Source organism: Bombina bombina, chromosome 7, assembly GCF_027579735.1.
Source record: "Bombina bombina isolate aBomBom1 chromosome 7, aBomBom1.pri, whole genome shotgun sequence".
NCBI lineage: Eukaryota > Metazoa > Chordata > Amphibia > Anura > Bombinatoridae > Bombina > Bombina bombina.
The window spans coordinates 188,481,012-188,506,722 of record NC_069505.1 but is presented as its reverse complement, the minus strand read 5'-3'; the positions used below and the strand labels follow the sequence as shown (position 1 = coordinate 188,506,722).

General features: G+C 37.6%; 1 protein-coding gene across 2 annotated transcripts in view; it reads right to left on the bottom strand.

The window, feature by feature from the left end:
- Nucleotides 1–4,329: 4,329 nt before the first annotated feature.
- TSPAN32 (tetraspanin 32) overlaps nucleotides 4,330–25,711 on the bottom strand; it is a 191,120-nt gene continuing 169,738 nt past the window's right edge. For both annotated transcript variants that reach the window (XM_053688927.1, XM_053688928.1), the window contains one exon: nucleotides 4,330–4,609. In XM_053688927.1, coding sequence (XP_053544902.1) covers nucleotides 4,445–4,609 — 165 coding nt within the window. In that variant the 3' untranslated portion in view covers nucleotides 4,330–4,444. The remainder of the gene's footprint in view (nucleotides 4,610–25,711) is intronic.

The following is a 25,711-nucleotide window of genomic DNA, read 5'->3' as shown; positions in this document are numbered from 1 at the left end:
TATTTGGGGTTAATCAGATGCACTTTAAATGATGGCAGGTGTGTACTGACTCCTATAACATGATTTTAAATGTGATTGCTTAATTCTGAACACAGCTACATCTTCAGTTATATAATAAAATCGAAAGATACTTCAACAAAGTCGTAGTTTACGGGTGTGCACACTTATGCAACCATATTATTTTAGTTTTTTTTGTTTACTTACCTCCTCCTAAAATATTTTAGTTTGTTTTTCAATTGAGTTGTATAGTTTATAGGTCACATTAAAAGTGGAAAAGGTTCTGAAATGATTTATCTTTGTCTCATTTATTTACATCACAGAAACCTGACATTTTAACAGGGGTGTGTAGACTTTTATATCCACTGTACATGTCTTAAATCTTAATATGTGTGGTGTATGTTTATATATATATATATATATATATATATATATACTGTATATATATATTTATATATATACGTGTGTTTTTATATGTGTGTACATATGTATTTGTGTATTTATGTATTTACAGACATATATACACACATATGAACACATAAATACATATGTATACATATTTTGGGGCCGAATTATCAAGCTCCGAATGGAGCTTGATGCCCCTGTTTCTGCGCGACCCTTCTATAACTTGTCCGCCTGCTCTGAGGCCGCGGACAGAAATCAACTCGATCGAATACGATTGGGTTGATTGACACCCCCTGCTAGGGACCTATTGACCGCAAATCTGCAGGGGACGGCATTGCACCAGCTGGATCGAAAATTCTATCCTGGGCCCAGCTGGATCGAAAATTCTATCCTGGGCCTCACAAGACCTTTCATCTGACGACCATTTGGATCCAAGCGACCATCTAGTCCTTTCACAAGCTGTTTTTTACAAGTTGTTCTTTTCAGTAACTGTTGCCAATTGTATACTACATATGTAATTGTGCCTTTGTTATTTTGTTATTAAATATATGCAGAGTACTGCACATTTTTTAATTTGTGTTTTATCACATTTATTGTCTGCATTTTATTAAACACACGCATAGTATTGCACAATCTATATTCTGTGCCTTAACACATTTTTTTTTGTTTGATTTGTGTTTGCACATTATTTAAACTACACAGTTTTAATATTTTAATTATCACACTATTTTAAGCTTTATAGCGCCTATGATATTTTAATTTTTTGGTTCTTTCTAGACACCAATTTTTTCTTTTTCACTTCACATATTTGGAGGTTGAGAGATTTCTCCTGTTTTCATAGGCTTAATAGGGTTTCACAGCGCAGTAACCAATTACTCCTTTTTTCTTTCACCAGCAGTTCATCATATCATGTCCGCTCGCACTATGATAAATTTACCCCATAGACACATATATAAGTGCATTGGAGCCCTTTACAGTCAAGTACTGTAGATGAAAACATGAAAATGCATATTTATGCAATATTCATATTTAATGACGTGTTATATTGTCTATTTACTGTAATGCATGTAGAAGAATATGTTCTATGTATTTATAAATAGACATTCATATATATATCTGTATATATCTATTCCTACTGTATATATAATCATGTACAGGTGGCCCTCGGTTTACGTCGGTTCAATTTGCGCCATTTTAGAATAACAACCTTTTTTTCAGTCATGTGACTGCTATTGAAAAGCTTTGGAAAGCAATGCACTAATTAAAATAGCCAGTAGGTGGAGCTGTCCGCTTGTTTTGCAGCAAAGATATGCAACTTAACAGACTGAAATTGATCTGTGTACACAGAGCAGACATTAGCTATTGAGCAACAAGATTTAGCAGGCACTTCCCTATTATCTTCCTGTCCAGCTGCTTGAGGTGAGAGTGGCTAACTGCTTATTAATCACGGCAGATTGAAATGCATAGAATAGGTGCAGACCCAATTTTATCTAACATGCTAACAATGCAGAGAACTGATTGCAGAAAAATGCAAGTAAAAAAAAGTTTTTGTTCATTAAACTTAGTTTGATGATGTTTAGCATATAAAGTCTTAATTTCAAAGCTTTAAAAATAATGTATTAGGTGTTACTTATGACAATTTTGAGAGGGGCCTGGAACCTAACTCCCTCACTTCCCATTGATTTACATTATAAACTGGGTTTCAATTTACAACAGTTTCAATTTAGAACCATTCCTCCTGGAACCAAATCCCGGCATAAACTGAGGGCTACCTGTGTATATATAGGTATAGGTATAAATATATATTTGTGCAAATATCAATCAGATATATATTTAACTATCTCTTTAAGAATAAATAGAACATATTCTGCAGTGCTATGTTTAGGACATTGGATTCTTTCGTTGAGCTTTTAAGTTACTTGCTCCAGCCTTTACAAAATTTGATATTCCAGCCAAAATTGGAATCCACATGGATGCATTTTAGTTTTGAATATATAAGCATTTTTGTAATATATATATTAGCAAAAATAGTTCTAAAAAAATAGCTGTTTTAAAAGTGTATTTAAGTATGCACCGTGCACCAGCATTTTAAACACAGCACTTGCTCAGAGAACCCAAGGTGCTTGTACCATCTGTTAATGACTCAATTTCTTAATTGCCGACATGATAAAAGCCCCACTGTGGCTCTGAGCAGCTGCAGTATTTAAAATGCTGGTGCATTGAGAATATCTAGCTAAGCTTCACATGCACATGCAGACAAAAATATTAACACTAAAACAGTGAAACCTTTTACTAGAAGCATTTTTGCTAATACATGTATATTACAAATACGTTTCTTTTCAAAGATGTAATTCATCTATGTGTATTTAAATTTTGACTGGAATGTCCCTTTAAATAAGTAGGAATTGATCAGTTATTTTGTCTTAACTAATATTTGATTTCCTTTATCAGGGCCGTCTTTAACACATGGCAAAAGGGGCAGCTGCCCAGGGCCCAGTCTTTGTTGAGGGGCCCAAGAGTCCTAAAATTTTTTTTATTATTTTTTTAGTTCATGCCAGACTGCTGATGTCATGTGACATGGGGGGGGGGGGCACAGTCAGTCCTAATATTGTCACAGTCAAAAGTTATCTGCTTATATTTATTTGTGAGAAACTGTGCAGACCGTCCCGGTGTCATGTGACATTACAAGCTAGTGCCTTGTTCTGTTTTAGATGTGCACTGTGCAGCACTGAATGCTAAGCCCTAACTCGGCATCCAGCCAATCCCACTGCATCAGAAAAGGTCCTGCTGGGGTTACCACTGTTACCAGGTAACTGCTCTGGTGGTGGGGATAGTTTCTGGGTAGGGCTGACTTATAGGTGCATGCAGCAGAAAGCTGGAGTGGCAGGCATGTGAGGATTTGAGCATCTGTGCAGCTGCTGTGTGACTTGTTTGTATCCATGCAGCCTTGGGCAGACAGCATCCAGTCTGCTGGTCCCCTTAGTCCTGTTTGTTAGGGGAAGTTTGTTAGGGGAACAGTGCTTTGTAGAATCGTTTGAGTGGGAAGAATAAGTGAGCACACACGCCCCTCCCCCATGCAGCATTGTCTAGTGCAGGATGAGAGGAAACTTGTTCCTAGCAAAGAAGTGGCATGTGCTGCTGTGGCTGATGTATAGTGTCATGCTGATACTTAACATATTAAGGTAAGCTTTATTTTTATAGTTTTTATTTCTCTCTGTCTCAGGTTTTACAGCTTCTCATAGTAGTTCTGTTGTTCCAGTCAGTAAACTTAATTTGTCTGCACCTCCATGCTTCCTCCTCAGTCTTTACCCTGCTTTGCTCCTATTGGCTGCCCTAAATCTCTTTAACCAGCTAACCTCACACCAGAATCACATTCAAAAGCATATTAAATTAATCCAGAGTGGAGGAATTTATATATTTATTTACTTATTAGTACTGCTTAGGTCCAGTTTCACATATTGCATTTTTTTAAAAATATATATATATAAAATAAATTGAATTAGTTGTTTTTTGGAATGTTGGGGTGGAGAGCGAAATTGCATGGGGGGGGGCAAGAAAATGTTTGCCCAGGGTCCAGTCAGTATTAAAGACGGCCCTGTCCTTTATGCGAATATCTCTACTTCTCTTTTCTTAATCTGCCCTGGGTCTTGGCATAGTTACTGTTTTGGTTTTATAAATGGCTGTGTAAGTTAAGAAAGTCTATTGTCACGTTCGTACGGCAATATATTTTAACCTGATCATTTTTTTCTGTATAAGAAATAGCATTTAAAGTTATTATGTTTGGGTAAATAAGACCTGGATTGTCAGATGTGTCTGTTTTCTTAGTGAAGTCCCAAATCTTGGGATTAATTTGTGCAGCATTATTCTCATAATGGGGTTGCTTCTTTCAATGGTGAATTATACAACAAACACCCGCAAATCAAGGAATTCTGAACATTGCTTATTATTTTTAATCCACTTTAAAATGTTTTAGACATTATAACTTAGAATGTTAGATCAGTTCAGTCGCTATATGTGGCTGGTTGCAGTGCGCCACATGACGTCACTGTTCAGTGTGAAGAGGAGGCATGGGAATTAGAGGCAGGTCAGACATGGTGCTTGAGGGGCAGTTTGATGCATTTATCAAGTTGTATTTTCCTCTTCTGTCCCAGCTGGTTCCTTGTAGGAGGGAAAAAAACAGAAAAGAGGAGAGAAACATCCCACAAACCTAAAAAGAGAAACAAGAAAACAAGAGGATTATGGTAAATAAAGTCAGCAAGAAAAATACTGTAAGGAATAACATTTCAGCAGTTCCCAACCCATTTTGCGCTAGGACACCCATGCAATTAATGCAATATCTTTAATTTATTTTCTATATGCCACAGCCACACCAAAAGACAGTATTTTAACGCAATTACATGAAATAATTATTTACACAAAGAAAAAAACAGGAATATTCCTTAAGCACCCTCTAAATAACATGATATGCCTAAGGGATAAGGTCCACAATGTTGCCTGGTGGTCTTTGGACAAGCAAAGTTTCTGGTGGTGTTGTTGCTTCTATAGATTGTATTTGTGTCATCTAACTAACAAATACACTGGTGTTCAAAAGTTTGAGGTCACAGCCATTTCCTTCATTTCCATGAAAACAAACATGAAATGGGTTTGAATAGGAAATATAGTTATTGACAAGGTTAGAAATAAATAATTTGAAGTAAAAATATAGTTGTGTCCTCCAGACTTTGCTTTCATCAAAGAATCCTTCTTGTATAGAAATTACAGCCTTGCAGACCTTTGGTGTTTAGTTGTCAGTTTGTTGAGGTAAGCTGAAGAGATTTCACCTCATGCTTCCGGAAGTGCCTCCCACAGGTTGGATTGGCTTTGTGGGTACTTCTTACATGCATTACGATCAGGCTGCTCCCACAACAGCTCAATATGGTTGAGATTTGGTGGTTGTGCTGGTCACTCCATTAAAGACAGAATACCAGCTGACTGCTTCTTCCCTAAATAGTTATTGTACAGTTTGGAACTGTACTTTTGGTCATTATCCTGTTGTAGGAGGAAATTGGCTCCAATCAAGTGCCGTCCACAGAGTATAGCATGGCGTTACAAAATAGAGTGATAGCCCTCCTTCTTCAAGGTCCCTTTTAGCCTTAATAAATCTCCCAGTTTACCATCACCAAAGCACCCCTAGACCATCACATTGCCTCCACCATGCTTGACAGATAGCGTCAAACACTCCTCCAGCTCCTATTTATTTGGTCTGCGTCTCACAAATGTTCTTCTGTGTGATCCAAACACATCAAACTCAGATTTTTTTTAGCCATCTTAATCTTTTCTTTTAATTGGCCAGTCTGAGATATGGCTTTTTCTTTGCAACTCTACCTAGAAGGCTAGCATCCCAGAGTCGCTTCTTCACTGTTGATTTTGAGATTGGTGTTTTGCTGGTACTATTTAATGAAGCTGCCAGTTAAAGGGATAGTCTAGTCAACATTAAACTTTCATGATTCAGATAGAGCAGGCATTTTTAAGCAACTTTCTAATTTACTCCTATTATCTATTTTTCTTTGTTCTCTTGGTACCTTTATTTGAAAAAGCAAGAATGTAAGCATAGGACCCGGCCCATTTTTGGTTCAGCACCTGGGTAGCACTTTCTGATTGGTGTCTGTAGCCACCAATCAGCAAGTGCTACCCAGGTCCTGAACCAAAATGGACTGGCTCCTAAGCTTATATTCAGATAAAGATTCCAAGAGAACAAAGAAAAATTGATAATAGGAGTAAATTAGAAAGTTGCTTAACTTTGCATGCTCTATTTGAATCATGAAAGTTTAATTTTGACTACACTATTACTTTAAGGACCTGAAAGGCATCTGTTTCTCAAACTAGACACTCTAATGTATGTGTCCTCTTGCTCAGTTGTGCACCGGGGCCTTTCACTCCTCTTTCTATTCTAATTAGAGCCAGTTTACGCTGTTCTGTGAAGGGAGTAGTACACAGCGTTGTAAAAGATCTTCAGTTTCTTGTCAATTTCTCGCATGGAATAGGCTTCATTTCTCAGAACAAGAATAGACCAACGTGTTTCATAAGAATGCTCTTTGTTTTTGGCCATCCTGAGCCTGTAATCGAACCCACAATTGCTGATGCTCCAGATACACAACAAGTCTAATGAAGGCCAGTTTTATTGTTTCTTTAACCAGAACAACAGTTTGCAGCTGTGCTAACATAATTGCAAAATGGTTTTCTAATGATCAATTTGCTTTTTTAAATGATAAACTTGGATTAACGAATGCAATGTGCCATTGGAACACAGGACAGATGGTTGCTGATAATGGATCTCTACGCCTATGTTCTATATATTCCATTAAAAATCTGCTGTTTACAGCTACAATTGTTATTTACAACTTTAACAATGTCTAAAATGTATTTCTGATAAAGTTGATGTTAATTTAATGGCAAATAAATTACCTTTTTTTTCGAAAACAAGGAAATGTCTATGTGACCCAAACTTATGAACGCAAGTGTATATCTATATTGAACCTTTATAAGAGGCTTGGTGGGTGCTGCTGAGCTTAAAGTTAACTTATACTAAATACAAACATAAAAATAAATAAATTATAGAAAAGTTGCACTATAAGATTCCTTTTGGTGACTATTGCAAAGTGACAAGTATAAGGTGACCACTACCTCATCTCATGTGTTTAGATATTAAAGGGCCACTGTAAGTAAATATTTTCTATGCCTGTTACTAACTAACTACCCCAAATACGCTTTTTATCAATAGCATTTCATTAACATATCTCTACCGTATATCAGAAATCTTGTCTGCAAATTTAATTGTTTTCCAAACCCACTCCGTGGGTATCCTTTGCTCTGTACCAATCCGTTTACAATACCTAGGTTTCAAAATGGCGCTTTAAACTCAAAGTTATTGGTTTAAGTATTTAGAACATGCAGTGCTGAAAATAGTGGGCAGGATAACGTGACATCATCGGCGAATAAAAGATATAACTTTTAAAACATTATGAAACTTCGTTTTGGAGAAAATATAGGTCAGTAGGTTTTAATTAATGTTTATTAACTTTAATATGTTAGTTTTTTAGCTTAAAAATTATAACAGAAAGTAATCCTTTAATTACTTAAAGGGCCATAATACCCAAATGTTTAAACACTTGAAAGTGATGCAGTATAGCTGTAAAAAGCTGACTAGAAAATATCTCCTGAACATCTCTATGTAAAAAAGAAAGATATTTTACCTCAAAAGTTTCTCAGTAGCCACCTCCTATTGTAAAGGATTTCTAAGCAGCATATTAGTATGTCTGTCCTGGGACAGCTTAGGGGATGAGCCTCATGCACTCTCATATTATTTCCCTATTTATCTTACTATGAAATCTCATGAGAGTTAAGTCAAATCTCATGAGATCACAGTAAAAGAGTTCATGACCTCAGCACTGCTGATGCTGATTGGCTGCTGTTCATTTCTTCATTTTTTTTTTATTTTTTTTACCTGCAGCTGGGAGCAGCGGAGTATAACTTTTTACACAGAACTTACTCTGCTGAGCTGAGGAGATTGTGAGGTAAAATATCTTCCTTTTTTACATAGAGATGCTCATGTGATATTTTCCTGTCAGCTTTTTACAGTTATACTTCATCAGTTTCAAGTGATTTAGCATGTGAGTATTATCTCCCTTTAAAGCAGATTTTTATCTTATGCTCAGAATTTGTGACACCAAAATGTCTGTTCTAGTCCACTATGATTCCCAGGTGAATGCTCCTACGTTATTGTTAATTAGTACTTACTGAAACATAATTGTATATTGCATCTTTTTTCTCACTGTGAGCAATTTTATATATCTATGTTTTAAATTACATATTTCAATAATTTCACATTGTTAGTTACATCAAAGTTTACATTTTAACCGTGTAACTATACTGTAAAATGTATTTTTGTGTTTTGGGCATCTATTATGTTAACCAGAGCTCTGAAGTCTCACTAACTTGGTGCAAGTTAAATTTAATTGCGCTCAAGCGAACGTTTTTACTTTTAACCAGTACTATACACACTACTTCCTACGTACACAAAGAGCTGTGATAAATCCCTTATCGTTCCCATGCTACAGTTAGCGAGCCACTCATAATTTAGCTTTTTATTGTGCTGTAACAAATCTATTAACTATAAAATGCATTTAATGTATTACGGTTCAAACAAAACACGTCACTAATAATATCTTAACATAAAAACATTCTGTAGGAAAAGTGGTATTTTTATCATCCGTTATAATTTTGTGGCTTACCAGACTATCTATATTATTTATATCTATATCGTAATTTCTATGAACTGCTCAGAGTTGGCCACACATGGCATACTTTATAATATGATGCACTTTGGGGCTATATCCTTAAAACAATAAAAACAATTATAATGGTCATTTTATGTCCAGTCTCAAGTATCCTATTCTTACAGATATGAGTGAGATCCTCGGGAGTCTTGCACAAGTGACAAGTAGAGGCTGTCTTTGGTTCAGTGTTTTGGCTTTGGTGCAAGGGTGTAGAGAGGAAGGAGTTAATACTGAAGCATTCTGAATATGTCCTTGAAATCTGAGAATATATTGTAGCTGGGCACACAGCCTATTATTAGAGATAAGCAAGAGTTACTGAACTATGTGTTGCATTCTCACATACTGCTGATGTCTAGCACTATCTAGAATAAAACAATGTGATCCAGAATATACAGTATGTACGTGTTCTAGAATATAGTAATCTTCTCTAGAATCTAACAACGAACTATAGAACATGTATGTGCTCTAGAATATAATAATATACTCTGGGATATAGATATAGCAAAATATAATTATGCGCTCAAGGATATAACAATGTATTTTAAAATATTGGGATTTGCAAAAGAATATAACATTGCCCTCTAGAATAAATATGCTCTAGAATATAACACTGCACCCTAGAATATAACCATGTACTGTAGAGTATAGTGATTTGCTAAAGAATATAACATTGCCCTCTAGAATAAATATGCTCTAGAATATAACACTGCACCCTAGAATATAACCATGTACTGTAGAGTATAGTGATTTGCTAAAGAATATAACATTGCCCTCTAGAATAAATATGTTCTAGAATATAACACTGCACCCTAGAATATAACCATGTACTGTAGAGTATAGTGATTTGCTAATGAATATAACATTGCCCTCTAGAAAAAATATGCTCTAGAATATAACAATGCACCCTAGAATATAACCATGCACTGTATAGTGATTTGCTAAAGAACATAACATTGCCTTCTAGAATAAATATGCTCTAGAATATAACAATGCACCCTAGAATATAACCATGTACTGTAGAGTATAGTGATTTGCTAAAGAACATAACATTGCCCTCTAGAATAAATATGCTCTAGAATATAACAATGCACCCTAGAATATAACCATGCACTGTATAGTGATTTGCTAAAGAACATAACATTGCCCTCTAGAATAAATATGCTCTAGAATATAACAATGCACCCTAGAATATAACCATGCACTGTGCAGTGATGTGCTAAAGAACATACCATTGCCCTCTAAAATAAATATGCTCTAGAATATAGTAATGCCCCCTAGAATGTAACCATGTACTGTAGATTATTGTGATTTGCTAAAGAACATAACATTGCCCTCTAGAATAAATATGCTCTAGAATATAGTAATGCATTATTTTGCACAGCAAGAATCATTTTTTTGGAGATTTCAACATTTTTTATTTTTATTTAACTCTTACAGAGTTACAGATATCAAATATAAATAATCTAGCAATGCGATCTTGAATGTAACTATGTTGTTTATAAAATAACTGTGCTTTAGAATATTACTATGTCGAATATACCTGCACTCTATAATACATAGCTATCGCCTAGATTACGAATTTTGCGCTAAACAGGGTTAGAAAATAACGCCAAAAAAGTTGCGTTATTTCACTCTCCAAATTGCAGCCATTACGAGTTAGTGAAGAGCCTTCATGTGCTGTGTGATATGGTACGTTAAGCTCCATACCGCACAAAATTCAAGGGCTGATTTAAAGTGCTCGTGCACGCTTTCCCCCATAGACATCAATGGGGAGAGAGTGTTAGGAAAAAAAACTAACACCTGAAGTGCGGAATGAAAACTCTCTGTAACGCAACCCCACTGATGTCTATCGGGAAAAAAAAGTTAAGTTTAAACCTAACACCCTTACATAAGAGCCAAAATAAAGACAAACTTTTTTACTGAATCTGTGATTTTGTCTTTTCATATTGGGAAGGAGCCGGTAACCTGCAATATACACTGTGAGTAGATATTCACCTTTGTATGGTGTATTGTCTGATACACGCCTCCATCTAGCACACCTTATCTATTCACACAGACCTTGGGAGAGACTGTGGGACGGCTGCGGTTCACCAGAAGGGGAAAGTATTAATACATATTATAAACCTGTTTGCATGTACACCCTTAAATAAACCCAGAGGCCTCTAGTTATCAATGTCTGTCGGACCTGATCCGACAGTGTGGATCAGGTCTGACAGACATCGCTGAATACAGCGAGCAATACGCTCGCCGTATTCAGCATTGCACCAGCAGCTCACAAGAGCTGCTGGTGCAACGCCGCCCCCAATAGGCCGCCAGCAGGGGGTGTCAATCAACCCGATCGTACTCGATCGGGTCGAATTACGGCGAAGTCTGTCTGCCTGCTCAGAGCAGGCGGACAGGTTATGGAGCAGCGGTCTTTGTGACCGCTGCTTCATAACTGCTGTTTCTGGCGAGTCTGCAGGCTCACCAGGAACACGGGGCATCAAGCTCCATACGGAGCTTGATACATATGCCACCAAATCTAAACACCCCTAATCCGCCGCCCCTGACATCACGACACCTAAATAAAGTTATCAACCCCTAATCTGTTGCTCTTAACATCGCCGACTCTAATAAAAGCTATTAACTCCTATTCCGCCGCTCCCCGACATTGCTGCCACTAAATAAACCTATTAACCCCTAAACCTCCGGCCCCACATTAACCCCTTAACCGCCAGCCTCCCACATCGCAGAACACTAAATTAAACTATTAACCCCTAAACTTAACACCCCCCCTAACTTTAAATTAAAATTACAGTATAACTATATTTAAATAAATAAAAACTTACCTGTGAAATAAAAATAAACAACTATAAATTAACCTAACATTCTAATAAAATAAAAAAATACTAACAATTAAAAACCTAAATTACAAATTTAAAAAACCTAACACTACGAATTTTTTTTAAAAAATTAAGCGGCTAGATTACGAGTTTTGCGTTATGAGGGATGCGGTGCTAACTTGCACATTATTGTCACCGCTCACTTCCCTACAGCGCTGGTATTACAGGTTTACAAAAACCCGGCGTTAACAGGCAAAAAGTGAGTGTAGAGCAAAATTGAGCTCCATACCGCACTCCAATACCAGCGCTGCTTAAAGCTGCGGTGAGCTGGTTTTACGTGCTCGTGCACGATTTCCCTATAGACATCAATGGGGAAAGCCAGCTGAAAAAAAGTCTAACTCCCAAAAAAGCAGCATAAAGCTCCATAACGCAGCCCCATTGATTCCTATGGGGAAACAAAATTTATGTTTACACCTAAACACCCCTAATCTGCCGCCCCCGACATCGCCGACACCTACATTATACTTAATAACCCCTAATCTGCCGCCCCTGACATCGCCGACACCTACATTATACTTATTAAACCCTAATCTGCCTCTCCGGACATCGCCGCCACTAGAATAAACATAATAACCCCTAAACCGCCGCACTCCCGCATCACAAACACTAGTTAAATATTATTAACACCTAATCTGCCGCCCCTAACATCGCCGCCACCTACCTACATTTATTAACCCCTAAACCTCCGGCCCCACATTAACCCCTTAACCGCCAGCCTCCCACATCGCAGAACACTAAATTAAACTATTAACCCCTAAACTTAACACCCCCCCTAACTTTAAATTAAAATTACAGTATAACTATATTTAAATAAATAAAAACTTACCTGTGAAATAAAAATAAACAACTATAAATTAACCTAACATTCTAATAAAATAAAAAAATACTAACAATTAAAAACCTAAATTACAAATTTAAAAAACCTAACACTACGAAATTTTTTTAAAAAATTAAGCGGCTAGATTACGAGTTTTGCGTTATGAGGGATGCGGTGCTAACTTGCACATTATTGTCACCGCTCACTTCCCTACAGCGCTGGTATTACAGGTTTACAAAAACCCGGCGTTAACAGGCAAAAAGTGAGTGTAGAGCAAAATTGAGCTCCATACCGCACTCCAATACCAGCGCTGCTTAAAGCTGCGGTGAGCTGGTTTTACGTGCTCGTGCACGATTTCCCTATAGACATCAATGGGGAAAGCCAGCTGAAAAAAAGTCTAACTCCCAAAAAAGCAGCATAAAGCTCCATAACGCAGCCCCATTGATTCCTATGGGGAAACAAAATTTATGTTTACACCTAAACACCCCTAATCTGCCGCCCCCGACATCGCCGACACCTACATTATACTTAATAACCCCTAATCTGCCGCCCCTGACATCGCCGACACCTACATTATACTTATTAAACCCTAATCTGCCTCTCCGGACATCGCCGCCACTAGAATAAACATAATAACCCCTAAACCGCCGCACTCCCGCATCACAAACACTAGTTAAATATTATTAACACCTAATCTGCCGCCCCTAACATCGCCGCCACCTACCTACATTTATTAACCCCTAATCTGCCGCCCCCAACGATGCCACCACTATAATAAATTTATTAACCCCTAAACCTAAGTCTAACCCTAAACCTAATACCCCCTAACTTAAATATAATTAAAATAAATCTAAATAAAATCTACTATTAATAACTAAATGATTCCTATTAAAAACTAAATACTTACCTATAAAATAAACCCTAAGCTAGCTACAATATAACTAATAGTTACATTGTAGCTATTTTAGGGTTTATTTTTATTTTACAGGTAAGTTTTTGTATTTATTTTAGCTAGGTAGAATAGTTAGTAAATAATTATTAACTATTTACTAACTACCTAGATAAAATAAATACAAATATACCTGTAAAATAAAACCTAACCTGAGTTACACTAACACCTAACCTTACACTACAATTAAATAAATTACCTAAATTAAATACAATTACCTAAATTACAAAAAAACAAACACCAAATTACACAAAATAAAAAAAGAAATTATCAGATACTTAAACTAATTAAAACCTAATCTAATATCCCTATCAAAATAGATAGATTAGGTGAGTCCACGGAATCATCAATTACTAGTTGGACTATCACTCCTGTCCAGCAGCAGGAGGCAAAGAGCACCACAGCAAAGTTGCTATATATGTCACTTCCCTTACCCATAACCTTCAGTCATTCTCTTTGCCTGCGGTGCAAGGAGGAGGTGAAGTTTTGGTGTCTGATCTACAATCAAGATTTTTTTTATTTTAAAGCAGAGTAGGTTTGCTCTGATCTTTCTAAAGGGTCTAGCCTTAGCCCATGTCAGTCTCTTCAGTAGGGCAATGGTGGCTTTTAAGCAATTGGGAACTTGTGGGATACAATCATCACTGCGTTTTCCCAAAACATTTTGCTGGCCTATTTAAGTTTACTCAGTCTTTCTGTATTTCCACAGGTCCATGTGAGGGATGGTATCCTCTCAAACCAGGTGAGCTGTCCTACTGCCAGACAGATAAATAGTAAGGTAAGTGCCAGTTTTATGTTTCTATGTAGCAGGGAAAAATTTGGCACTTATTCAGCTAAAACGCTCTAGGGACGTTTTTTATTATTCCTGTCAGGGTGCAGGTTTTTATGGCAGTTTTTGCAGGCACTGTTAGTGTGAGGAGTTATTTATTTTATTGATGGCTCAGTGAGGATCTGTTTTTAGTAACAGATTATGTACTTTTTTTAGGGGTTTTTATTGTTTATTTTTCAAGAAAGTTGTTTATTTTATTTTTTTTAAATTGCTTTTTTGTCAACTATAGGATCGCCCCTTTTAGGGAGGCTCTGATTCTGTGATGTCAGAGTTTTTTTTATGGGGGCTTTTCTTCACTTCCTGTAAGAGTGAGGTGCCCATATTGTGGTGACATTTTATCACTGGAATATTCACCTAGCTGTTATTAAAATCCCCTCCCCCAGGTACACCTTTCTCTCTGAACTAAAGACACTCCCAATGGCCTTTTGAGTGGCATTTGAAAGGCCACTCCCTTTTGAATTGGGGTATAAAATACTGTAACACCAGAACCTCTCTCTCTCTCTCTCTTTATATGCTGGAAAGATGGCGGATGGTGAACACTTTGGGAAATGTGGCTAAGTATATTCCTATTGTTATTTTAGCATTATTGGACAAATTGGGATTTTTGTAGTAAGTTGCCCTGTATCTTAAATGTGGGCTGTGTCGCTGTAAAATAGATTTATATATATATACCTGTAAATATTTATCTTATTATTAACATATATTGATTCCTAAATAAACTGTTTGGCAAATAATGGAGACCCTCTCATAGAGTTTATTTCACAATTTATTTGTGTTGGGTTTAGTGGTTTCACCATAGAGATTTAGTATATTATATTTAGTAGAAAGTAAAGATATTTTAAATTAATAGATAACCACACATATTTCAGAAGGCTCTGCTTTTTAGAAGGCTTCTTGCTGTTTTTGCTTCGCTGGAAATTCGGATTGTAAACAGGATCGTTTTTTTCCTCCGTTTGCTGCGGGTTGCAGGACAGGTAGGGCACCTCAGTAATTCTGCTGAGATGTAGTGTGTTGCCTGGGGTATGTTTTCTTGATTTGGTAAATTTAAAGGGAACATTTATTTAAGAACGTTTTTTGGTTCTGTATTATATCCTTTGTTTTAAGATAAAAAATAAAAAAAAAGTTTAAAAAAAAAGTTTTTTGTTTTTTTTAAATTTGCTTCTTTTTGTATTACGGATCAGGAGTCTGTGCAGGATGTTACCTGTAGCTTATGTTTTGATGCCCAGGTGGAATCCCCAGTACCTTTTTGTTCTTCATGTATTGAAAGAACTTTAGCTTATAGAAATATACTTTTTGACCCTGAGCCATCATTAGCTAATGCGGATGCTGTTCAGGAGCCTCCTGTTTCAGATGTTCCGCTGCTTTCTCTTCAAGCATCCCAATCCTATTCATCTGCACATGCAGTGCCCTGCGTTTCCTCTCATGCTCCGTCTGGAGTTATTTTGTAAGATATTGCTGCCCAGGTATCTTCTGCGGTATCTGAGGTGGTCTGCCATGTTGCAGGGAAAACGCAAAAGGACATTTAAAGAAACAGTAAATAAGGTTTCTGATCCTGAAGTGGCTAATCAAAATATTTCCTCTCAGAAGTCTGAGGATGAAGATTCTTCGGGTGCATCTGAGGGTGAAATTTCAGATTCAGGCAGTATAATTCCTTCTACTGATGCTGAAGTTGTGTGGAAGGCTTGCTCAACTAAGAATTGGTTTAAACATTTATTTTTTCTGTACCTCTGATTTCGCAAATGCTATTAAATGTACAGATTGGTTTGAACTTTATGTCTCCAAGAATGTTGTTGTTAAGGCACTGTCACAGCTTTCTCCTTTTATGTCCCAAACCTCTGTGGTGTCACATGCAGAGCCCTGTGCTTCCTCTCAATCTCCTGGAGGAGTGTATTTGCTTACAGAAGTTGCAAGCTCAGGTATCTTCTGCGGTATCTGTGGCTTGGTCTGTTTTCCTTTACTTCAGGGAAAAGGCAAGAGGACATTTTAGGTCTCAGATAAGAGGGTTTCTGCTCCACATGCTGCTACGCAGGTTTGTCTTCTTCCAAGTTAGTGAGGAGGATTCCCCGGTAGTTTCTGAAGCTGATATCTCAGATCTGGACAGTATAATTCCTTCATCTGTTACTGAAGTGGTATCCTTCAGTTGTTTGCTTCAAAGCCTCTTATGTTGTCAGGAGGTCTTGGCTGACTGGATGACACTGATCCCTATTGTTGTCTTTCCTTCAGAGTTTTGTGAACTGTATCAGTTTTATATTTTTATTTCCTCTCTGGAAGGGTTCTAGACATGCTGTGAGATGTTCACAGGATTGTTATAGAGAATCTGGGGATATATCTCCCTGTCTCACGTCCTTTTTAGGATTTCCTGTCGCTATCTCTCTTGAAATGCACAGTGTCTTTAGTAGAAGGGAACTTTTTACTTTTAATCAGAGAACTTAGATCTCTGTGGAGGTAATCTAGTTTTCTTTCTGATATAGGTAAGAAGCTGGAGGTTAAAATTGTTTATTTAGAACAATGTCTTGTATTATTAGACTTGCTGTACTAGCCGCCGGGCATTGTGGCTGAAATCTATGGTAAGCTGAGAAGCCTACCTGTGGTTTAGTGGTACAGCCTAGGCTTTATAGTTCTGCAGTTGCAGATTCAATTATTTCTGTTTTCTCCAAATACATGCTTCTAGTGTCTCCTTTTAAGGATGAGACTTTGGGTCATGCCTTTTCGAGTCCAATCTAAGTTTTCCTCCCAGGGGCAGATTTCTCTTTCTAGAGTATCTGCAATCCAAGTCGGATGAGATGTATTCCTTGAACTGGATTCAGGGTCTTTCTCTATGGGAGTGACAGTACAAGTCCCAGTTTGGGAACGGGATATAGGTATTTACCTCATATATTTCAGATTCTGTCCTTCAAAGTAGTATCCATTTTCCTTTGGTTCTAGTGGGCCTGTTCATAATGAATTTAGACCTGAGAGATTTATTGTTTCCTTAATCAGAATCTTCTCTAGTTTTCTTAGTTTGCGCCATCCCAGTCAGACCTTTAGGTCTTGGGATATTGCAAGTGTGTTTTTCTGGACAATATATAGTTCAGGTATCATCCTGACTTCGAGCTAACTCTCTTTTAAGAGACCTTGTCCAATCTTCTTTTCCGGGGATGGGAAATGAATCGGGAGAAGAGTTCCCTTGTTCTATCCACAAGGGTAATTTATTTGGGACTACCTCCACAATACCCTGAATGCACCCAATTTCGTTTGATCTCGGAAGTTATGCAGGGTCAGGTCTGGTCAGTATCTGGATGGGAGACCACCTGGGTACACCAGGTGCGGTATGCTTGGACCTTATTTGATTCTTTATCTAGGAGATGTCTTTCAGAGGTCAGAATATCAAGGATTTATTCCTTTTCCCCACTCTGCAGTCTTCTGTCCGGCCAACAGTAAGTTCTAGTGGCCGATGGCTAGCTTAGCCATCTTGCAACCAGGAGGTTGGGAGTTTGGATTTAGCTGCAGTTGATATTTCTTCACTTTTCTGTGACCCTGTGTATGGAGGGAATTAATCTGATGGTATTCCATGGACATCATTCCTTTTGCTATTTTCCATAACATGGAGATCTTAAAGGATAGATTTAGATCAGATGACAAGAGACTTTCTTCCATAGTATTTTTTCAGGAGTATCTTTCTCCGGGCACATGCTTCTGGAGATATTCCTGGGTGATGTGACCACGAATGCCAACCTGCTGGGCTGGTAAGCTGTCTGGGTCTTGTTTAAGGATTAGGGATTTGGAAGTGTCTGCTCTCCTCTTTAAACATCTTGGAGTTGAGAGCAATTCGCAATGATCTGATGACTTGACCTCAGTCGTCCCTAGCTTGGTCCAGTCGGACAATATCACCTCAAGGGTTTATATCAACCATTAGGGAGGAACTAGGAGTTCCTTAGCCATGTAGGAGGTGACTTGGATTGTTCAGTGTGAGGAAGCTCACATTTGCTGTCGGTCATCCACTTTCCAGGGGTGGACAATTGGGAGTCGGACTTCTGAACAGACAGATAATTAATCCTGGGGAGTGAGCATTTCCATACGGAGGTGTTCTCTAGGTAGACCCTCACATGGGGACAGCAGCCTCCTGAGAGAATTTCACTAGGGCTGTCCCTTCTTTTTGGGCTTTCAAGAAGGAAGTTTCTGTAGTACAGATTTGCAAGGCTGCAACTTGGTCCTCTCTGCATACTTTTTACAAATTATCCAAATTTTATATTTGTTTCTTAGCTGAGGCTTCTTTTGGTAGAAAGGTAGAAAGGTTCTTCGTGCAGTGGTGCCTTCTGTTTAGGTTACCTGTCTTGTCCCTCTAGCTTGGGTATTGGTTCCCACTAGTAATTGATGATTCTGTGGACTTACCATATCTTAGGAAAGAAAACATAATTTATGCTTACCTGATAAATTTCTTTCTTTACAGACATGGTGAGTCCACGGCCCACCCTTTATTTTAAGACAGGTATTTTTAACTAAAACCTCAGGCACTTCTACACCTTTGTGTTATCTTCTTTTTCCATTTTCCCTTTGGCTGAATGACTGGAGGTTATTGGTAAGGGAAGTGACATATATAGCCGCTTTGCTGTGGTGCTCTTTGCCTCCCCCTGCTGGCCAGGAGTGATATTCCCACTAGTAATTGATGATTCAGTGGACTCACCATATCTGGAAATAAATACATTTATCAGGTAAGCATAAATTATGTTTTTTGATCATTTAGTTTATTATTTTTTATAAGCTTAGTGTTTTAATTTTTTGTAATTTAGTGTTTATTATTTTTAGTAATTTTAGATTTTTTCGTAGTGTAAGGTTTTTTTAAATTTGTAATTTAGGTTTTTTTTGTTTTGTTTTTTTTTAAAGTTTTTATTAAGGTTTCAAGATAAATAATACAGACGATCAATGAAAAAATATGATAATGACATACAAGAAAATAACATCCAATACAAAATATTGTCCAGTATTCCAGGACACAGGACAGTGTCTGTAAAGTATATAAGACAAACCTAAATTAAACCTCGTTTTTATATTTTAGGGTTCCCCCGTTAGACAAAAGACCACTCTTGGGCCTATGCATATTCGTGTGATATAGAGAAGGGGGGCTAATACATCTCAAAGGCCACTCTTGGGCCATGATTATAATACATCAGATTCAATGTTTTTGTAAACTAGATAATAGCAACGGCAGTAGGGGTACCATAATTAACAGAGTTAACGGTATAGTGTAATGGTCAGATCATACAAAACACTTCAACAGGACATTAGAACAAAAAGTTAAGTTATATATATGCAGGTACTAAGGAGCATATAAATCACTAGTTAACTAGCTTTGCATAATACAACTGTAGGCTAGGCCTTAACATTAATCTATGTGTACAACAGAACATGAATAATGAGGTACCAAAACCTAAAATATCTAGAGAGGATTTAAAGTACATCTACCAATAAAGATGAATATATAGGGGTGGTATGTATATAAAGGTCCCAAATTCTCAGATTATGTACTATTTGATCACATCTAAAAGAAAACTATGTGGAGTGACTAGCATAAATACTTATATAGGTGGCAAGACAGCAAGGCTAAGCAGTTATGATAATTATTCAGCAGAATTAATGTGTTATGGTCAGCAAGTCAACATACAATAACATAGGCAGACTTATAGGATATTGAAATAGTATTACTCCTAGCCCTTCTACTAAAATGAGTGGGACCTATAGAGGGCTTAAGGGATATGGAGATATATAAATTTAATGGCTTATAGCAACCTATGACAGAAAAACTATGCTCACTAGGTATTAGCACAAATGAGCATGACAGTTACTACACACTAATAAGCACTTTAACCCCTTTATACACAACATGCACCTCAAGTAAATATAATGATTGAGAGCTATGACACTCTTGAGTCAATGGGCCCAGCTGGAAGTCCAATAGTTATGGGGCAGATTATGGGGGAAGGGAGCACCAACAGCGCCCACCAACAGTTTTGATCAGGAAATATCTTGCTCGTCATCCTGTGACTTGAGGTAAGTTCTCACTAAATAAAGGGGCTATCAGGAAGTTTATAAATCCAATGGGTGCAGGGGTATGCCGAGCCTGAAGCGGCTTGTCATTCGGATTGACTCTGTTCAGCTTACCCAACTCCGTTCCGCTCAAAGACCAAGGTGCTGACTTCGCAAAACATGTGTCCAGGGCAGGAGAAAAATGCTGCCGTGTTCCCCCAGCAAGTTCTCTGCCTACCTCTCCCAGCAAGATGTGAATGATAGAGCGCACTTATCGCTCTGGTAGGCGACAGGCCTTGGTGCCTTGACAGTGATGTCGAGAGCTTCTCTCTACCCACTGTTTGCAAGCTTAGGAGTGAGTGCCGGGACAGGCCTTCCGTTGCGCACATGCGGATCCGCTGCCTCTGGAGAACCTAGGAAGCCAAGACTACGGTTGAGCCCACCATCCTCTTCTGCACATCTCGGCCAGGCTAAATGAGGCTGGCTGACCACCTCCGGTATCGGCGGTGTAATGTCATTGGCGTCTGGGGATCGCTGTATTGTAACAACATCTTTGGGTAAGTACTGTGCTGATCTTTCTATTGCCTCCCAAACACCATACTGCTCAATCCCAGCACTTAGGTCAGGGATAAGTTTGTCCTCTCTGTTACTATTCTGCAATTTAGCATTCGGCTTACTTACAGAAGTGTCTTTCATGGTGGTATTAGGAGGGCATGGTGCCTGCGCCTGCATTTGCAATCTCTCGTAGTGGCAGGGGACAGGCTGGATGATCTGTACAGTGGCTCTGCTTATTTGTGTCCTCTGTTCCTCCAAAGCCTCTCCGGCACGCATGGATATGATATTTGTATCAGCAATCCTCAATGGCGGATATGCCAAAATTTGCTGTGTAATGCTTGACTCTTTTTCGGTTTCGCCTCCAAGCGACTCAACCATGATACTTTTACTTGTCTTAGAAGCGATAGATCTTGTAAGAGAATGCAGTTTCTCTACTTCAGTATCCCAAACTCTAGAGATTTCCTCAAAGTGCGATTGTAGAAGGGCCTCAATCTCCAACAACATACTATGAGTGCCGGTTGCCATTATGAAAGAAAGCTAGGTATTACAGGGATCTAAGAACTGTCCAGTTACTATAGAACTGGTTTGATAACCCAGGGTCCTGGGGGGGGGTATATGTGCGGCAGCTTTGATGGCACTATCAGTCTAGAGAGGCCTCTCAGTCTCGTGGCTAGCTGCAGTGCAGTCAGCTGAAGAGCATAGGTAGTCTGTTATGTGTAAGGTGCTTCTAGTCTCTGCTTGGACAACACAGGAGAATATAGCTATGGTTCCAAAATAGTAAATTAAGTTATTGTTGAAAAATATCTCTAAAATAACTTTGAAAGACCAGGAGCTTCACAGACACACGTCCTACCGCATCAGCTATAGGCTCCGCCCCCATAATTTAGGTTTTTAATCGGTAGTATTTTTTTTATTTTATTAGAATAGTTATGTTATGTTAGGTTAATTTATAGTTTAATGTTAGGTTTATTTTTATTTCATAGGTAAGTTTTTATTTATTTAAATATAGTTATATTGTAATTTTAATTTAAAGTTAGGGGGTGTTAGGTTCAGGGGTTAATAGTTTAATTTAGTATTTTGCGATGTGGGGGGCGGCGGTGTAGGGGTTAATAGGTTTAGTTTAGTAGTTACGATGTGGGGGACTGGAGGTTTAGGGGTTAATACTTTATTATAGTGTTGGCGATGTGGGGGACTGGAGGTTTAGGGGTTAATAGGTTTATTTAGGTGTTGCGATGTTGGGGAGAAGCGGATTAGGGGTTAATAACTTTTTATTAGTGTCGGCGATATCGGGAGCGGAGGTTTAGGGGTTAATATATTTAAATTGTGTTGGCGATGTGGGTGGCAGATTAGGGGTTAATACATTTTAAATAGTGTTTGCGATGCAGAAGGGTGGTGGTTTAAGGATTAATAGAAAGTTTATGGGTGTTAGTGTACTTTGTAACATTTTAGTTATGAGTTTTGTGAAACATTTTTGTTTTGCAAAATCCATAACTACTGCTCTCAGATGGCGGTATGGCGTGTGTCGGTATAGGCTGTAACGCAAGCTTTTTAGCCTGAGCGAACAACCTGTAATACTGGCGCTATGGAAATCCCACACAAAAACGTAATTTTTTTTGAGTGCAGTATGGACGTTGCATTACAGGCTAAAATGCTTGCGGTATAGCTATACCGACATGACTCGTAATATGTGTTCCAGCATAATGGTCATTTTTTCAGAGTTAAAGGGACACTGAACCCAAATGTTTTCTTTTGTGATTCAGATAGAGCATAACATTTTAAACAACTTTCTAATTTACTCCTATTATCAAATTTTCTTCATTCTCTTGGTATCTTTATTTGAAATGCAAGAATGTAAGTTTAGATGCCAGCCCATTTTTGGTGAACAACCTGGGTTTTTCTTGCTGATTGGTGGATAAATTCATCCACCAATAAAAAGTGCTGTCCAGAGGTCTGAACCAAAAAAATTAGCTTAGATGCATTCTTTTTCAAATAAAGATAGCAAGAGAACGAAGAAAAATTGATAATAGGAGTAAATTTGAAAGTTGCTTAAACTGCATGCTCTATCTGAATCACAAAAGAAAAAAAATGTGGGTTCAGTGTCCCCTTAAAAGCGGTAACGCACCGTAACGCAAAACTTGTAATCTAGGTGTATGTTCTTTAGAATATAATGTTGTACTCTTTAATATAACAGTCCTCTATTATATCAGTTTGTAGAATATACTTATACTCTATAACCTATAGCTGTATGGTCAAGAATCTAACTGTGCTCTAGAATATAACATTCTACTCATTAACATAACAGTGCTCTAGAATATTAGTTTGTAGAATATACTTATACTCTAGAACCTATAGCTATATGGTATAGAATATCACTATGTGCTCTAAACTATAACTGTGCACAAGTATATGTGCCCTGCTGCTCTACCTACACAATATTAAATATTACGGATAAACTCTTTGCATTTTTCGAACCTTCTCTTAAGAGCTGTTTAATAAATTACAAAATACAATATAAACTAAAGGAACCTGTCTCAGAAACCATTTTCCTCGGTTTATTTATTCAGCATGACAGAGTTTCCAGCATGAGGAGGTCAAGCGATTTGATTTAGGAAAATAGATAAAGGTTTTCCTACACTCTATCACACCTGAGTGCACCGGAAAATGAAAGGAAACAGATCTTAATTGTTTCATATTGATCTCAACCAATCCCAGGGCTTTGATAGCGGTTACAGATGTCAGGTCATACAAGATCTTTTATAATATGTAATCAAACTGCACGTAGCTTTTTTTGCGCATTTGCTAAAAGGGTGACAAATTACCTAGTATTAGATGACAGACCTTTCCGGCTGTTTATTTCCCATAGGTCTTGTATATTCTTGTTGTGCATAATCTTAGTCCTATCAATGTTCTTGAGTAACAGCCGGAATAAGAACCTTCAGTGAAAGAGGAGTGTTGGCAGCACTTGGCAGAATTCGGGCAGAAACATAATGATATCATTACCCAACATGTGCGACAGCAGAGAGATGCTTGTCGTACACATACACTGCACCTTTATTAGCATCAGAAGAATGAGTCATGGCGGCTTGGATATTAAAATAAAATTCCAGAGAGGGGCACTGATATTCTTCACAGACCCTACAGCTACTAAAGTGCAGTGGAAGCCGTGTAACTCTAATATTTAAATTAACAGACAGGACTTTCTTAAAATAACCATCTCCACATACTTTTCGAGCTATCTACAAAACTACACTAAGTAATTATAGTTACTGCTGTCTGAAATTGTTCTGAGGAACCAGTTAGTTTTAGAGATTGTATTATGCAAGTTGATTTCATTTCAGTTTTATTTTGTCCTTATTTTCCTAATGTTTCTCATTGCACACTTTTTGAGCACAATTATTTAAAATATTACAAATCAATTGTGGACCAATAGATTACAGTTCTTTAGGGTTCTGACCATATATCATATGACTATTTATACATTAGTTACTATTTTCTCTTGTTAGTATCATTCATCAGGCCCAAGAGTGGCCATAAAACTATCTAGTCTAGTTTACCTCCATCAAATCTTTACACTTCACAGAGATACAAGAGTACCCTTTAGATAATGAGGGAGGTCCCTATAACTCAAAATAGTGGTCTCAGTTAGTATTGCCTGATTGTTTATAACCTAATTTCTAACTCTGTATTGCTGTTGTTTTGGGGATTTCTTAGAGATGTTCTAGGCAATGTTTATACTGTGGCATAAGTATATGTAATGTCTTACTAAAAACCTAAAAAAAAAAAATACTTATAGCATTTTCCCCATATGTGAAGAACATTGGAATCTATAATACGTACAGTAAATACGTAGTTAAACATTTTACTAAATATGAATAGTCCATAAATATATATTTTTTTCTTCATATTTTCAGCTACTCGACTGCAAAGCAGAGGCGGAACTAGAAACCACAGGGCCCAGGTGCAAGAATCCAAAAAGGCCCCCCCACCCCCACCCCCAAAAAAGTGAGTTTGATACATATCTTTTTTTTTTTTTTAACATTTAACACAGAAAAAAAATGTGAATAAGATTACATGTATGCAAAAGGAGGTACCCTGTGCCCACAGTCTGTGAGATGGTCTGACCCCCTATTACTGTATATAGTGACACTGTTTAACCCAACAGTACTGGCCTGTGAGATGGCTGGCCTGACCGTACCCGCCCCAGTACTTTATAAAGTGACCACAGTAGTCTGTGACATAGTCAAGCCCCCCCATACTGTATATAGTGCTACTGTATAGTGACACTGTTTACCCCACCCCCCATGCTGTAGTAACAAGGTCTTTAATTTGCTGGTTCCACAAACATACACATACATACATAAATACACACACAGTCACATACACACACACACACACACACACACACATACATGCATAAATACACACACAGTCACATACACACACACACATAAATGCATAAATACACACACAGTCACATACATACACAGACACACAAACATACATACATACACACATACATACATACACACAAACACATAGACACCAATGGGTAAAACAGAAAGACTAACCCCTGTAGTCAGAGACACTAGTGAAGCATCATGACACACACACATGATATCAGTGCAGACAGTGGCAGGTCAACGTTTTTATTTCAAACAAATATTTTTTTTTTTTAAACTGGGCCTCCACCCTTGGGGGCCCAGTCGCAATTGCGTTCTCTGCACCCCCTGTAGTTTTGCCCCTGCTGCAAAGGGCTCCATTTCACTTTTTTATATATATATATATATATATATATATATATATATATATATATATATGTATTTATGTGTTTAAATGTGTAAATATGTCTGTAAATACATTTATAGCTATATATATATATATATATATACTCTCTTTCGAATGCTAAAAAATTACTTTGGACTTGGTAATGAGAGCAAAAATCAAAGGGCTATTTATTTGCTC